The sequence below is a fragment of the Condylura cristata genome, unplaced genomic scaffold, assembly GCF_000260355.1.
Source record: "Condylura cristata isolate star-nosed mole 26May11 unplaced genomic scaffold, ConCri1.0 scaffold00001, whole genome shotgun sequence".
In the NCBI taxonomy this organism is placed as follows: Eukaryota; Metazoa; Chordata; class Mammalia; order Eulipotyphla; family Talpidae; genus Condylura; species Condylura cristata.
The window spans coordinates 45,177,942-45,195,505 of record NW_004567102.1 but is presented as its reverse complement, the minus strand read 5'-3'; the positions used below and the strand labels follow the sequence as shown (position 1 = coordinate 45,195,505).

At 41.1% G+C, this 17,564-nt stretch overlaps 1 protein-coding gene across 4 annotated transcripts in view; it reads left to right on the top strand.

Moving 5' to 3' along the window:
- Positions 1-17,307, top strand: part of FAXC (failed axon connections homolog (Drosophila)) — a 61,631-nt gene extending 44,324 nt beyond the window's left edge. The window contains exons 5-7 of one of the 4 annotated variants that reach the window (XR_001145251.1): positions 4,550-4,666; positions 8,897-9,547; positions 14,395-17,307. Coding sequence is in view for 1 of the 4 variants with exons in the window: in XM_004673717.1 (XP_004673774.1) it covers positions 4,550-4,666; positions 8,897-9,186 (407 nt within the window). In the remaining 3 variants the exon portion in view is untranslated. Of the gene's footprint in view, positions 1-4,549; positions 4,667-8,896; positions 9,706-14,394 lie in introns of those variants that run through there. The other 3 variants (XR_001145250.1, XR_001145252.1, XM_004673717.1) reach the window with 3 other exon arrangements.
- Positions 17,308-17,564: the final 257 nt, after the last annotated feature.

Below are 17,564 nucleotides of genomic sequence, written 5' to 3'. Positions count from 1 at the left end.
ACACCACAGTAATGACTGTTTCAGATGACAGCCACCAGTGGATACTAAAAATTAGTGGACCAAATTCTGAGGAGAAATAAGATATTTATGTAGTCTCAATGAATTATTCTCAAGATCATTAATTGCAAAAGGAAAAAAAATGATAGCATTGTGATGAAAAAACCTTATAGACACTGACCTTACCATATGGTCAGGGTTAACATCACCAGCAATAAGACATACAGATGTTATGGGTCCCTTGATGTGATGTCCTGAGAGAGTGTATTAGGCAAGGTTCTCTAGGGAAACAGACCAATAGGGCATGTGTGTGTGCACGGGTGTGTGATTGACTGGTTATAAAGCATAGGTTCATGAATCAAGGAGGCATTCTAGTCCTAAAAGCCACAAGGCAAGCTGGCAAGCTGGGAGTTGATGATGTGGTTCTAGTTCAAAGCCAGCAGGCTCAAAACTCAGAGAGAGCTGGTGATTTGGTTTGAGTCTCAAGGCAGGAAAAGGCACAAGTCCCAGTTACATGAGGGAGACCCAGCCTTTTTGTTCTCTTCTGGCCTTCAAGTAATTGCATGAGACCCACGCACATTAGGGAGGGCAATCAGCTTTATGCAGTCTGCCTCTTAAATGTTAACCTCATCCAAAATAAACCCTCCTGAAAATGCCCAGAGTAAGGCTGCCTAGGTTGCTCGTCAAGTTGACATAAAATTGACCATCACAGAGGGTACAGAAAAATGAGTGACCTGTTAAACAAAATGAGATTGGTCAACATTTTATACAAGAGCTCACCAGTATTGCTTAAAAGTACCAAGATTATAAAAGTGCGGCAAAGACTGAAACACTTTCACAGGTCGGTGTAGACCAGGGAGGCGTGACAGTGTGGGACCCTGGATTGGATCCTGCAACAGAAAAGAACATTAGTCAGAAACTAATAAAATTTGAATGAATCAGTAGTTCAGTTAAATTGTGTTGTCCAAATGGTAATTTCTTAAGTTTTGATAAATTTACTCTGATTACGTAAGATATTTAATATTAGAAGTAATTGGTTGAAGGGTCTATAGGAATCTGCTATTTTTACAACTTTTCTGTAAGTCTAAAATTAGTTCAAATTAAAGAGTTAGAGATACCTGTCATCATTGACTTCTTTGAGGACTTTATAATAATAGGGATATTTTACATTCTTTATATATACATGTAATCATGTATCTGCTATTGCACATTTTCCACAAATGCTAAATTCTGTCCTTTATTTTTGGCCAAAAAAGTTAAACAAAACTGTTAAGAGTTCTGCTCTATTCCCCTCTCCCTGTATTCTGTATTCCTGCCTGACTGAAACATTCACAGCTTAACCCTCCTGTGGCTCTGTGGGACTTTATCTGTGGGATGATGACCCATGTAGTATCTTGTGCTTGGCAAGGAGGGCAGGAGCATGGGGTGCCACCTCACTGGTCTGATTCTGCTACTCACTCAGTGCCTTTCCAGTTTTGGTGCTCTGGGGCCAGATGGCAAGTTTGGATTGAACACTGTATATACCAGTTGGTTTGATGTAAGGATTAAGTTATTGTTTTTGTTATTCTTTTTCTTCATTTTTAGAGCCTCCCGTGTTTTTTTTTTTTTTTTAAATCACATATATTTTCATTTCTTGCCCCTAAAGTCTTTGGATTCTACAATATGTAGATTTTACTGTGACATTTCCTATAGATTTTTTTTTTTTTTTTTTAGCAATTTAAGGAGAGCAGCATTATATGGGGGGAGAGATCAGGAAGCCATTGTAACTAGCTTTTTCCCTTCTTTCTGAAAACTATGTAGCTCTTTTCACACTTATCCCCAAAATTCTTTCATGGCTTCCACTTGTGGCTTCCCTTTGTTCTGACTCTGAATAGGCTGAGCCCTGGCACACTCCTGCCCAGAAGACTGGCTGGTACCCACCCACCTCTGCCCTGGCCTGTTAGCAGGAGAGCCTTGGGCTGGAGTCCTCTGCCTGCATCGCTGGGGTCAGCGGGATGTGACTGAGGCTTTGAGCCAGCAGCCTGGTGCACAGTGAACTGATCATGGGAACTTCTTGGAGTGCAGACACATGAGTGGATAAAGCATACAATGTATGAAAATGAAGACTGATGTAAAAAATATATATATATATATATATTTAAAAAAAGAAGTAACTGACGCGCATAAGAACAAGTGATACACCCGATTTTTCTGTTATTTTTGCCCATGTAGTATTTTCCCGTGGTTCAGGTCTCAGAGTGAGACAGTTGATGGGGAGATGGGTTGTCAGTGGGAAAGACCTAAGAACAGTTGCATGGGCAGCTTGATTGGCCTCATCAGCGAAGGTAACTTGTTTAGGTCCAGTATGCTGTGTGTAGGGCACTCTGTGGTTCCTATGGAATAAAAAGTAGAAATGACTTTTAAAATTACACTTGCAGCTCTGTTTTTTGGTCGTTGTTTTAAATTGATATATAATTGACATGTAATATTGGATAAGTTTAAGTTGTACAATGTGCTGATTTGATACATTTATGCTGTGCAATATGATTGCCACCAGATTGCCACCAGAGCATAAGCTGCCACCTCTGTCAGATCTCAGCTTCCTGTATATTAATTTGACTACCACTTCACTACCACAAGCCATCTCACCAGCCTAGCTTGCTATGTACTGTCACCAGATATTTAATTTTCTCAACTTGCCACTCAAGAACACTAAAATGAGTGGATATTCGTGGGATACAGCCATTAGAACTGTGCCTGGTATGTTGTAAACATTGTGTTAAGATTTGTTAAATAAAAGATGAAATTACTTTCAAATCGCTTGCCAATTAGTTAGAAAGATAAAGGCATAAAGGAAAAACAGTCAATAGAGCAGTTGAGAAAATTGTCCTTCAAAGGTGCCTCAGCTGTACTTCTAAGCAATTAGAGATTTTATGGTCTAAGAGATGGAGGCTAATAGGCATTACAAGCATTAACATTCTCCAGGATTGTATGTGTGAGAGTGAGATTTGAATGCAGGACTGTCTGAACAGAAAGGCCCTCTGCTGCCAGACAGCTCAGAGGGAAAGCTTTGAGAGGAGGCTTTGAGCTGGACCTTAAGAGATGGGTTAGAATCTCTTAGAAGGAAAGAAGTTGGGAACAAATATACGTACTGAGGGGCAGGGAGTGGGGTGGGCACAGTATGAACAAAGGAATAACAATGCAAAGCCTACAGCTGGAGGTAGGGGGTGATCCCAGTATTTGTCAGAGAAAGGGAAGATTGAAGGTAAAGCTGGAGTATGTGTTGAAGGTAGAGTATAAGTCTGAAATCCAAATTGATTTTGGATTTTATTTCACAACCCATTTCCCATGGAAGGTATCTGTGAAAGAGTGACATAATGAAAAGAGTATCTTGGAGATTTAAGTCCAGGTGGGGCATGGAATGGACTAGAGGAACAGAGAGACAGTTGACATGACAGTTTGTGTTTACTGAGTTATTTTGGTTGATGCGAAGTGCTCTACCTGCAGTATGTCATTTAGTCTTCATGGTAACCCTAGGCAACAGGTGCTGTTAATATTATGCCCCTTTTTCCAATGAGAAAAGTGAGGGTTGGAGTAGCCAGGCCATGACCAGTCTCCCCCAGTGAGTAGCAGTCACGGTGCCAGGGTGTGAACCAGGAGGCCCAGTGCCACCTATGCTGCTGCGCCTGACTGGGGCATTTGTTTTTAAAGATTTATTTATTTGTGCATACAGAGCTGGGGTACAGGCCAGAGCCGCAAGCTTCACAAGAGACAGAGTGAGGAGCAGAACAGGCAGATTGACAAAGTACACTGCTGAGGGGAGCAGCGGTTGGGTCTGCCGCGCCATGTGGGTCACCTCCAGGGCAGGTGGGGATCCAACTCATGTGGAAGTGGCTTTAGCTTCTTAGTGTTGTGCTTTAACCCACTGGGCCACCAGGGAGGGCCCAACAGGGGCATTGTAATAGGTCATGTATGACAGTCCAGCTTATAAGACCTGAGCTAAGCGAGTAGTGGTGGAGGAGAGAGGGAGCAGCAGTGAAACCTAGAGCTGGATCTCAGGATGGAGCCTGGAATTTTATTGCTTCCTTTAACTTAGTACTTTCTGTGGAAGCTGGTACTCAGTGGTGAGAGTCTGGCCACAGGATCCGGTCATCATGGAAAACCCTGTTTCTGAAATTTTAAAGTAACTTGGGTCTCTCATTTTTCCTGACGCAATATGTTAATAAAGTAGGTGCTGCAGTTGGATGTGCCTGGCTTGTTTTATTTTTGACATGGTTTTGCAAGCTTCCACATACTCTCAGTTATCTCAAGCTTAAGTTATGAGAGAGTTTGAGATGGGATGTTGCCATCAGAGGTCTGTTAGTAACCAGTTAGATCTTTTATCCATGAACTTCCATTTGTTTTCGCATTAATCTTTTTTTTTTTAAGCAAATGAGTAATGCATGCATCTTTGGCTTTACTCTGTCAAACTTTGGGTGCCCAGTTAAATGAGTGCATATGTGTGAGTGCGGAGATCACATGATACCCGACAGTGTGGGGCGGCCCACTGACTTCTCTGCTCTGTCTGCTGCAGGTGACAAGAAGTACATCATGGGCCCCAAGCTCTCCACACTCGATGCCACTGTCTTTGGACACTTGGCACAGGCAATGTGGACCTTACCTGGGACAAGACCTGAACGGCTGATCAAAGGTAAGCCCTGCAAACCTCCTTAAGGTTTGGGAGTTGCTGGAGGGTGGAGGGTAACAGAACAGAGACTTCTAGGTCAATACTGTGAGCTTGACGGTGCTTTATGGAAACAGCAGGCTGGGGTGTCTGTGACCAGGGTCAGGACATGGGTGGGGGGAGGAAGAAGACGGGGCTTCTCACATGCTGTGTTGCTCAAATTGTCTTATGGGTGGAGCTGGCCTAAATATTTCTCTTCTTTCCACTCCTTACATAGTAGACTTGCTACTTACCATTAAAAGTGCTGGTTTTGCTGGTCTTCTAAATTTTCTTTGGACGTGGTCACTCATAGCTTTGTGGTTTAGCCACTGCAGCACTAGCAGCCTGGCTGATGGACTCACTGCCCACTCAGATATTCTCTTTGACTCTGAGCAAGTGTTAGATGTTCCATGAATAAGTCATATAATAATTTCGTGTCATTTAGTTTGAAGTGTCCCTTTCTTTGATTCCAGGGGTGTGTCTGTACATCATATACCGAGAGTAGTAGAGCCAGGTAGTTCAATACTGTGGGAAAACAGGAGTGTCAGCAAATGCTTTTGCGAGTCTGGGGGTATTTAGTAGTATAAATATTCTTATATGTACCTTTTTACAAAATAGACAGTCTTATATCTTTGTTGTGGCCTGTTGGGGTTACAGTTGCAGATGGAAGCATGGAAGTGGGGGTGAGTGGGACTAGAGGTAGGGCATGAACATGTGTCTGGGAGGAGGGCGGGTTGGTAGTCAGAGCTAAAACTCACATTGGTAAGGGGGCAGTAAAAGTCAACCTTGGCCTGATATCAGGGTTCAGATCATGGGTGTGTGTGTGTGTGTGGTGGAGGGGAGTGTTGGGATAAACATACACATGGCAGCTGGCATCTTTGGGAGCAGCTTCCCCTTTAGTGAAGTCATCTCCAATTTGCAACCCTAAGAATGTGCCTGGTGGTGGGCACCAAGATTCAGTCTTTAAGACGGGGAAGGTACTGATGAGATTAATCAAAGTGTTGATGCCCCAGCTGAGCAGAGGCTGCCATGGGATCGGCACTAAATAGCACCTGTAATATACAGAAACCAGAGGGGGATGCGAGGTGGAGAAGCTCCCGATATGCAGGGGGCTGTGGAGGGCTCCAACCTTCTCAAGGAGAGTGTGGACGTTGTGCCACTGAGCTTTGATCTTCGATTCAGGATGGTCAAAGACACAAGATTCAAAAGAAAAACCCAACTAACAATTTTTAAATATGCAAGATGGGAAGAAAGAACCTCAGATAAGAATCTGGTAGATCAGGCAGTGCCCAGCTTCCTCTGTGTGTCTAGCTTTCTCACATGCCCCTCAAAGAGGGGGTGAGTGAGTAGTGGAATTGATGGATGGAACCAAGCAAAGTAGAATACAAGAAACTGAGGTCGGTGAGCAGCATGTCAGCTTATCAGTAAGATGGCAGAGTAGAGACACAGTAAAAGGCATGGAGTCTGGAGACCTCTTGTGTTTGACTCCTGGCGCTGCCACTGTGTGACCTTGGGCACGTTAACTAATAACCTCTGGTGCTTCAGTTTTCCCATTACAGATGTGAATAATAATAATTCTTGCTTCATAGAATTGTTGTAGAACTGAGGGAGTCAATATGAATTCAGAAGATGAATAAAGCACTTCAAACAGTGCGTAGTCCAGTGCCTCAGACTATATACATGTTTGCCTTTATAAGTTTTTATTATTGAGTTCTGAAGTGGTATGAATACTACATAGTCATGAAAGGTGGAAGTTCCCCTGAAAGAAAGGTGAAGAAACAGGCTGTGGAAGATGAGCCAGAAAAGAAGCAGATAGAATTACAGCGCGTGCAGATCTTGTGGATCTTGTGAACAGGTTCTGCCTTCCTGCTTGCTCCTAGGGAATGGGTGCTTTGGGCAAGGCAGTCTGTCCCTCGGGGTTGCTGTGGAGTGATTGTAATTCATCTTGGTGCCTCCCCCACAACCCCTTCCCCTTTTGCCACTGCTTCCACACTCTCTCCAACCGCAGCTACTGGTAAGGTAGCTACTGAGCAGGGGAGGCTGCACTGGGGATCAGCACTAAATAGCACCTATAATATACAGAAACCAGAGGGGAATAATAATAATTCTTGCTTCATAGAACTGTTGTAGAACTGAGGGAGTCAATATGAATTCAATAGATAAATAAAGCACTTCAAACAGTACCATACCTGCTGAGGTGTTTCATGACTGCTTCCCCCAGGGGAACCTAAGTGAAGGAATTGCATGTACCATCCCAAGTGAAGCCTCTGGCTCCTGAGAGTGTAATCTTTGAGTAGAGGACAGTTAGAATGGACTCTTACACAGTGGGGGTTGAACTGTTATGCTCTGAGCAGACAGCACATGGTGACCTGGAAGAGATAAGAGTTTGCTGGGTCACATGGTGCAAGCCACAGGGGGTTAACTTTCTAATGCTTTGTAGGGGGTGAGTTGATCAAGTTTTGAAAAATTTTATTGATATTGGAAAAATTTAGGGTAGTGCTATATGAAGAATAGTTATATTCCTGATATAATGATAACAGTAAATAAGTAGAAAAATATTGAAAGAAATTAGTCCAAATTGTTAATCACTATAAATTTGAATTGATGAGGTTACAGATGCTTTTTTTTTTTTTTTTTTAAAAAGAATTATTTCGTTAATTTTGCATGGAAGAACTGGGGTGTAGGCCAGAGGTACAGGAGTGAGGGGGGGTGAGAGGACTCATCAGAGACAGAGTGGGGAGCAGAACAGGTGGATTGACTGAAATCCACTGCTGAGGGTAGCAGCAGACCAGACAGGAGAGGTCTGCTGGTCTCTGCTGTGCCATGTGGCTCAACCCCCTGGCCAGGGATCAAACTCATGCCATAGTGGTTGGTGATAGCTTGATAGGGTTGAAATTTAATCCCCGTGCCACCAGTGAGGCCCTTGTTTTCTCTATATTTATTGTTACCTGTTTTATATACAGACTTCTAATTTCCCAAATGAGAATATATTGTGTTCTTGATGGAAAATAAAATACATTATAATCAATAGATATAATATGAAACAGTCTAAGTGGCCTGTAAATAGGGGATTGGTGAAAACAGTGTGAAACTGGTTTATCTGTATAATGAAATGTTAAGCAATGTCAAGATGGTCATCATGTAAGATGGAAAGATTTTCATTATATGCTAAGTAGAAAAGGTAGCATAAAAAACTAAATGCTATGTAGTAAATGTAAATATATATAGATAAATACATACATTTCTGGAAGAATATAAATGAAAATGGAGTTTTGGGTAATTCTTTATTTTTGCTTATCTGCAGTCTAATGTTCTTCAAAAAAAACCTGGATTAGCTTCATTAGAAGTAAATTTTATTTATATAACTTAAAAAAAATTACCATCCAAAAATATTCTCAGGGCAATGTAATCCTATGAAAAGACATGAATTATATATTTATAAACAATGTTGCCATCTGGTGGATCAAAGCAAAACTTCACATTTTTTCTTCATTTTTCATTGAGGATTAGTAAGTGAAAGTCAAATAAAGTCAGTTTCAGACAGGCCTGGACGATGTTAGTGGCTTTACCAGCACGTTCCTTGATCCACATGAGAAAAGTAGCCCAGTCCTGGGCAGCAGTGAATTCTACTTAAAAATTTGAAGAAAATACCTGTATTACTAAATGAGTTTAGTAGGCAAACTTGTCATAAAGGCAATTCTGAGTTACCCATTTTATGAATTATTTAAGGCAAAGTTCCCATCCTAACATAACTTTCTTCAACAGCTTGGCATAGTGCCCAGCCCATAATAACACTGCAAATATTTGTGGAGTGAATGTTTACTTCTGGCAGCTTTAATCTAACAGTTGGTATCTTTCCCTGGACTGAAACTTATTTTAAGTAGGAACCAGTGGAAACACTTGTTCTCTGGATATGCAGTCATAAAATAATAAATATTTCCCAAAGCCAAGTGATGGTTGTTTAACTGCCATTTTGGATACACTCCTCTCACTTGTCATCACTGTAGGACTCATTTCTAAATCTCTTTCTAAGACTCCAAATTAAAGTTTTTTCACTCATCTGTCTTACTATGTGTACAAAAATTTAAGGTTCTTGCTAGCACCTCTGTGAGAGAACTCCACAAATGCCTACCTCATGCCATTCTCCCAGTTCCCAGAAACTGGTGTCTGGGAGGTTGTCCTCCGAGCACTAACTATCACTTCCTTTCCTCTCCACAGGGGAGCTGATCAACCTGGCCATGTACTGTGAGAGAATAAGGAGGAAATTCTGGCCTGAGTGGCATCATGATGACGACAACACCATCTACGAGTCTGAGGAGAGCAGTGAAGGCAGCAAAACCCACACTCCCCTGCTGGATTTCAGCTTTTACTCAAGGACAGAGACCTTTGAAGATGAGGGAGCAGAGAACAGTTTTTCCAGAACCCCAGATACAGATTTTACTGGACATTCACTCTTTGATTCTGACGTGGACATGGATGACTACACAGACCACGAACAGTGCAAGTGACGTTCTGCTCCCCGTCCCCTTCTACCGGAGCTGCCACACCGGGGGCTGGGTCTGGTCTCCCAGGTAGAAACCCATCCCATCTGGGAGGAGATCTTTGTGCTTGGCACAGTTCTCACAAGCTTAACTGGACGATAGCAGCCTTATTTCTTTTTTTTGTACAAACAAGACACAGAACTGTTCATTCATATGGCTCCATTTAAAACCAACAGGCAAAAAACAACAACCACAAAAAGTCAGCATGGTTCCTGAAATCCATTTTTGTTTTCTTTAGAAAACTAATATTTTGAGGTGGAGCTGGTAAAAGAGCTGGTTTTCCACAGAATGTTCATGGTAATCTTCAGCCTGAAGGTTTAGTTACAAGGTAGATTCTTGAACATTCCTCATCCACCAAGGTTTGTAGTCATAAGAGATGCCATCAGAAACAATGTAGGAGATACATGTCCTGTGGTGGCTGCTTGTGTTTTATGTGTGGATGTTGTGTGTTGAGATAAGAGGCAAACGAAATCCATAGATCTTCAATGAACACCTACTATGTGCAATGCACTGTGCTAGGTGCTAATCAGTGTAAGTTTTATTCTAAGCCCTGCCAGTGACTAGTTGTGTGATTTAGGGCAAGTCCCTTAATTCTGTGTGCCTCATTTTCCCCCACCTGTAAAGTGGGGATAACAATATTCCCCACCTACCTACCTCACAGGGGTGTTGTGAGGATTCATGTGGTGTAACATTCGCACTTTCAACCTCTTGGATGAGGTGTGATATAAACACATTTTATTTTTTATTGTACTTCATATGTGTGAAGATTTGAGGGCAAAGGAATTCCATGTTCAATCCACAGCAACCACAGTAACTTGCAAAAGTTCAAGCAGATGTAAGACTCACAAAGACACAGTTAGGATTCTGTCATCATTCCTCTTTGCAATCTTGCTTGAATCAAAGTATTTTGTTGAAAGAACCTTGGAAATACTTTACAAATCATCAACAGCTACAGTTCTTCAATTCTACTGTGTATTTTCAGAAAAGCCTTTCATTGCCCGAATGCACACTGGAATGCTATCCTTTGTTGACTTGGGTTGTTAAGTTGCCTGTGATTGACTTGGAGGGGAAAATCTTAGGAAAATGATGGGTTTAATAGAGGTGAAGGGGAAGGTGTTTGATTTTTGTAAAACACTTACCAAGTTGTTATTTTTTTTTTAAACAAACCTTGTAAGATATGTTGAAAAGCTGGAGTAGGAAGAAGATTGTGTTACTGCTATCAAAGCACTTTGTGCAGTGCAGACTTTATGCAGTTTTATTGATGACACTTTTCTAGGAGTTCACCTGTTGCCCAGTCAGAAGAAAACAACTCTGAGGACAAATAGACTTGATTTTTAAGACTCTCATTCCCTCCCCTTATTCTTTCTCCTTCCCTATAGAGCACATGAACTTGAGGTTATCCATATTTACTATGGCATTCTGTCTCTTAAGGTAGTTTTTGTTGACTTAAAACTTTTTCCAGTGAAGTGGAGGGTGAAGATCCTGGGGTGATGGCCATGGATTTGGGCTAGGAAGGGTCAGTGGTTAGATTTTCAACTTCAGAAGAACTTTGCTTTTGACCTCAACTGACTCTCTGAGAAGGAATTCTTTATGGGGATAAGACAGCAATCTCTGAAAAGTTCACGTGTTTTATGTGAAGAGAACTCTCTTTGAATATTGCTGTTGCAAATACAATCCTAAAATGCTATGGATTCATAGACAGAGGTAAAAGGGGAGCGTTTTGAGGTTCCTTACCAACTGTGTATGGTATACGAACTGGGGAGAAATGCTGAGAGACCCTACATTAGACATTCTTACTCTGCAGAAACACTGTATTTTATTAAGACTGTTCATATTTGAGAGGACGGTTTGATGCCTACTGAGAATATGGTGGAGAAGATAATGACAGATAAGCTTGTATTTGTTTTCAACCATCATTTAGGAGGAGCATTTTCTTTTCTCTCTAGTAAATGTGTTTCAGGTTGGGGGTATTTCTGTGACTAGGGAAACTTCTGGATGGAAAATATGATTGTTAATGAACAGGTGGCTGTTGGATTTGTCTGCAGAAAGACTGAGTTTTCTCTTCCCCACCCTCATCTGGAAAGAAACGTGTTTGAAATTTTGTCTGTGATTTATTCTTACTGTATAGCACTAAGTGTGATGTATGTTTCCTCCTAGAATGATTATTGTGAGTACATAGAGTTATATTTTGGTTGTATGTTTTACATAGAGAGCCAGTGTTCAAAGTGAAGTTGTGAAACTCTTCACATTCTACCCACCCACACTTTTAAGAGGTATCCAGGTACCTCTTAAAGGGGCTTGAATGGACTCTGTTGCTGGTAGGAGAGTCAGTACTGGCCTGAGAGAAGGGATGGCTACTTGGCAACTTGGAATTGTGTAGGTGTGACTAGATTAGCCCCAGGTTTTATTTTCCCATCGTGGGCTACAGAAACACAATGACCAGGACAAAAATCACTGTGGTATGGGTGACTTATGTAGTCTTTATTGGGGGGACTTAGTTTACATGAATTATTCTTAATATACCCAGATTTGAAGTTTTTTTTTTCCAATTTGATGAACAGGTGCTACTTATAAGAAAAAAAAAGACTCAAGAAATTAGGGGGCATTTTGTCCTTTGGGTTTACTTGTTCAATGTCTATGCTTCTTTTTACTGGAAAGTAACTTAGGGAAGTGTGAGCTTTAATTTTAACAGGTGCTTTTGGTCGAACAGATGACCCATGACTGGTTTCTTTTATCTACATTGTAAAAATAAATTTTGCCCTCTCTCCACAGCAGCATCAGGAAGAATGAATAGCAGCAGTGTGCTGTGCTTTGAATATACTAGAGTATATATAAAGAGAATATAAACTTACGTAGAATTCAACTATATTATCAATGTTTACCATTTTGTTACTGTACCATGATGAATTGTGAGAAGCTACAATACCACAGTCACAGGCTACATAGCTGACTGATCATAGACTTAGAACAATGTAGCATTGAGTCACATCTACAGTGTAGACCTCACGTGAGCCTTGTCTGTGCACAATAAGGAATTAGGATATGTTTTTGTGAAATAACTAGGGTGCAAGGAGAAGTAGTTATAAGGATTTTAATATCATGGGTCCTGCCCAGATTATTTGAGAAAATGGGTAGTGTCATAAGCATGGCTATGAGGTCCATGAATTAACTCTAGAAAGCCTGGAAATGTAGAATCATAGAATGTAATGATGGGTTAGCTCTAGAAAGGCCCTTGCAAGAGAGCCCCAACATTGTTAGTGGCTTAGTGTCACACACATACTTATTTTAAGGTCTGGAATGTTCACTCGCCCTTAGAATTTTCTTGCCATACATTACCTTGACTTTTTTTTTTATGCATACAAGAACTGAGATGTAGACCAAAGATGTGGGGAGGGGGTGTGAGAGGATTCACCAGAGACAGAGTGGGGAGCAGAACAGGCAGACTGACTGAAATCCACTGCTGAGGGGAGCAGTGAGTGAGAAAGGAGAGGTCTGCTGTGCCATGTGGGTCAGCTCCCTGGCTGGTGATCGGAGCTCATGCCATAGTGGCTGGTAATAGCTTGGTAACACTAAGACTTTAACCCCTTTGCCACAGGGAGGTCCACCTTGACTTTCTTTATTTAACCTGAGAAATAACTGCATGTTCATAGAGCCAACACGAATCCAGCCTCTTCCAGAGAGTGCTTGGAATCCTCTACTCTCGTCCCTTGTATCTGTTCAAGTCAAGCGATCTTTCTTCAGTATGTACTCTATCCAGGGCTGGGCTAGGCTCCGTGAGTAGCAGGATGACTATCTAAGTCAACAAGACCCCTCATTCTTTGTGCCAGGCCTGGGTGTCTACAATGGAGCTACTGTGAACAGATTTGGCCCCTGATTTCAGGGGCATCCTTCTTTGCCTAATTTCTGCAATATCCTCTCTTACATGCTTGATCACAACACTAACCCATTCTACCCACCCTCATTTGACTAGTCTTTCTAAAGTGCTTAGCACTGTTGGCGTGCTCTTGCCTCTGGCAGTGTCATTCCTTAGGGCCTGGTATTCTCACTTCTTTACTTTTCTGTTCACTTTGGGCTCCTCCGCATGAAACCTCCAGCACTGCCAGGGTGATCTGTGTGATTTTGCCTGAACATGCCTCACGCCCCCAGCCTCTGCACATCCCTGCTTTTCTCCTGAAATGCCAGCCCTTCTTTTCCACAGACGCAAGGCATACCCATTTCTCAAGATCCATCTTGGTTAGTTCTGCAAGAAGAAATCCCAGCTTGTTAGAGTTACCCCTTCTAGAAAAAGTATTCCTTCCCTGAGGCTATGAGGGTAAGGCATACTCAGAAGGTGAGCTACAGTCTCAAAACGTGTTTTAATAATTTCTGTGTCATAGATTCCATTGATAATCTAATGAAAGTCCAGTGTTCTAAAAAAAAAAATACATCTATGCAGATAGGCAAGATTGTACATGTAAGTTAAGGAGGTTGGAAGACCTAAAACCCACTTGAACATGGCATTCGTGATGGAAAGGAAGGAAGGAAACTGTCTTATGTTAATTGAAAAAATGTCTTTGGATAGACAGGTTTAGCATTAAAAAAAAAAAAAGATTTATTTATTTATGCAACATACAGGCCAGAGGTACGGGGGGTGAGAGGATTCATTGAGACAGAGTGGGGAGCAGAACAGGCAGATTTATTGAAATAAACTGCTAAGGGGAGCAGTGGGAGAATCAGGAGAGGTCTGCTGCACCATGTGGTTCACCCCCCTGGCCAAGGTAGCTTCATAGTGCTGTGCTTTACCTTGTTGTGCCACCAGGGAAGGCCCAGGTTTGGCATTTTAAAGTGACAGGGTTTTGTTGTCATTATCAGTTCATCTATTAACCATTCCCACAGTTGATTTATCAAAATCAGTTCAAGGCCAGGTGAGCTTTATTCAATCTTAAAACGCATGGCATCAGCTTGGATGGTAGACTGGTCATCCTGTGCCTTAAGGTGGGAGAGGAGAGACTGAGTTTTCCATACAGGGAAAAAAATTCTGCACAATCAGGTTTTCTCATTCATTCATTTGTTTGTTCATTCATTTATGAATTCATTCCTAGAACAATTGTTGAGTGTATATTCAATAAAAGGATGGTGCCTTTTATTGATGGGGAACAACTCAGGTTCTTTTTTTTTTCTTTTTTTTTTTTACAGGATGAAGTTATTTTTATTGCACCTGACTCTGACCCAGGATCCTTTGTTCTCCTTTTCAGTGCAATTTATTGAACAAGAACAGATGAAAGTACATTTAATGACAAATACTTCCGATTCTAAATGCTGAAATCTGGCAATCCATTTCTAACAGGTCCAAGGATCAACTGCAAGTGATCATGGGGTGTTTGACTTTAATTCATTTGCTTCCAGTGGTCTGGATGAAGCTTGAAACTTTAAAAGATTCTCCTTGCACAGGTGTAAGGTGCCTGTCATCTGCATCCTGCTAGTACTGTGGATAAATGCAAAAAGTACGGATTTTTTTTTTCATTTGAATTCCTCACTAGAGACTTAGGTTTTTGTCCCAGGATTTAAAGAATATCTAGAAGCAGAAACACATTGGCTTTGCTTCTGCAGAGAATACTAAAAAAATAACTTAAAGGAAAGGCACTCAACTGTTTGGGGACTGGTGGTGGGACCTCCTCAACTATTTTGATTCTTGTTGAAGCAGAGAACTCTTCCCGAGACAAATGTTCTCTGAAACTTCTGCTGCTGTGGCTAGCCTAACAAATTTGGGTCTTCATATTTCAACAGCATTATTGCCCCAAATGGTTACATTTGTAGGCAAATAAATAAAGGGGACCAGGCAATAAGAATCTATGGATATTGTCTGGCCAGCACCAAACACTCCTGCTTATTGCAGTGGGGAAATAAGTTATTTAGAGCAAAAGGTTGATAATGTACTTTGGTGTTCTCTACACAAATAACATCATCAATGAACTTGAAGGCCTTGAATTTTTGAAAGTTGCAGTCATCCCTAATTACAGTTTTAAATATTTTGAAGCAATCCATTAACTCTGAAGTTGTATATACTTAGGGTTAATTTTATTAAAAATAGCATCACTAAATGGGACAAGTTTCCTTCCCATGCCCTGTTGGGAAAACTTTGCCAATGGGAAAGCCTATTTAAATGCTTTGCAGCTCTGCAATACAGAGTAATTTTCATTTCTCAAAAATATTGAAAGCTTTTCCCTTCTTGAATACTTAAAAAAAATTGTCCCATGACTTAAAAAGCTAGAATCCAGGTCCTAGATTATTATGTTCTTGAGCAGTGGCTAAACAGCAGAGGGAAGGTAATTGTTCATTGGAGGACATGGAAAGAGAAAGCCTTAGAGATTTATTCCCTCTTTAAAAATCCATGAACTTTTCCCTTTAATAGTTTTTCAGTATTGGAAGTGTTCTCAGATATTTATTTCTATTCCCCCCTCAGTTTATTAAAACATAGCTATATATTACTAACAGTTTACTCATACATAAACTATATTCAAATGTTTGTATTTTCACCTTTAACAAATTACATCTGAAGCAATAAGAGTGTTCAACATTTTTGAGGAATCTGCTTCAGGAGGGGTGACAAATTTGTCCAAATGATTTTACCTCAAGTAATCAGTCTCCTGAGACCATGCTTACTGCAAACATGTTTTGCCAGCAACCTGCGTTATGCATGTGACAATTCAGATATTTGTCCGTGGCGATGGACAGATGAGGGTCCTTCACCTGGTGGTCTTTGAGATTGCCAAATGGGAGGAAAGATGGGAGAAGTAGCAGACACTGGGGTGAGCTGAGTCACACACACACTGCTACACTGATTCATTATGTACATTAAAAACAAACAGGAAGGTAGACGTTTACCGAGCCCCTGACTCAGCAGAGTTTAGAGAATGAGGTCAGGGGACTTAGAAGTAGCATCTAGAAGGTTGCACTTGATTAAAGGATATGTTTCCAATGTTTGTGGCAAAGTGGATGTAAAATAGGCATGGGTGCATGATTTTAGGTCAAGGTATTTATTCTAAAATGGGAAAAGAAGAGTGAATAATTAAATGCCACCACTATAAGAATTCTTTTTGTTTTGAGGACCACTTGACTTGATTTAGAATGTCTTGAAAATTCCCGAAAGATTTCACAGTCCACTGAGTTAAGCAAAACAAGAAGGTGGGGGAAACAAATTCTGCAGATGGAGGATAGTGGGTTTTGATAATTCATGGTAATCATCTCGTCACTGGTTATGTGTGCGGCTTCTATTTGTAACTTCATGTCTCTCAGTGTGTGGAAGAAGTACAGATTTATTTTTAGATGTCTGAGAGTGGAAGGACCAATGTTGAGATAATGTGAACCCATGTTAAAGCTGCTTGGGAGTGGCTGGGTGGACACTGCTGGAGACACTGACCTGCACCCTGGTTGGCAAACGGTGACCAGCATCTTGCTGACCGAGGGCCTCATATGGAGGCGGCATTCCAGTTTTTATTTCTGGACCTATGAGTTACTTTAGCACAGTTATTGTTAGTAGTTTATAAAGCCATACTTAAACTTGTACACTTGACTGTAAGATAGATTTGAATTGTGCACTATGTTGATTACTGTATATAATTGTGGAAATCTGTATATTTGGTCTTAATGCTGTATGTCTTTGATGTGTAAATGATAACTAATGGATATGAAATAGCTTGCAGTCAATGTCTTTATTCCAATTCGCTTCTCTTTTGCAAATGTGAATGTTTAAATTTTACATACATGGGGAAAATCTGAAAATTCTGCATCTCATATACTGTAAAGCAGTGGTCTCTTAGATGATTTTAGTTGTAAGGCTCTTGTATAATTAGAACAGAGATATTGAATTTTTTAGGCCTAGCCTATCATTCTCTGATAGAACTTCAAATGAATGTTTTTTAAGTAAAAAAACCAGTTCTCTGAAATATGCTGCCCTGCCCTCTCCTCCTTTACTTTATGCCAGTGTGCCCCTAGTGCCTGAGTGCTCCCATTGAGTACACCATAAACATTGTGAGAGGTGATACCCTTTGGCCAGGGGAGGGCACCTACCCTGTAGGTAGGCCTGACAGTAGGCCAGGTTGCCCTTTTAAATGCTGTCTCAATTAGTTTTTATACCTCTTCAATAAAGTACTAATGATTCTCAATTTACAGCTAAAGACAGAGACTTGGGGGTGCAAATATGGGTTTTGTGGCTTAGATCTGTGCAAGACATGTCTTGAGTCAGGGAGATACACAGGGAGGTCTGAAAGTACAGGTCTCACTGCTCCTTCACACACACACGTGGCATTGGGCCAGGAAGGAGAGTTGGAGCTAAGGGCCTCTCTAAATGTCTTTAGAGACATTCA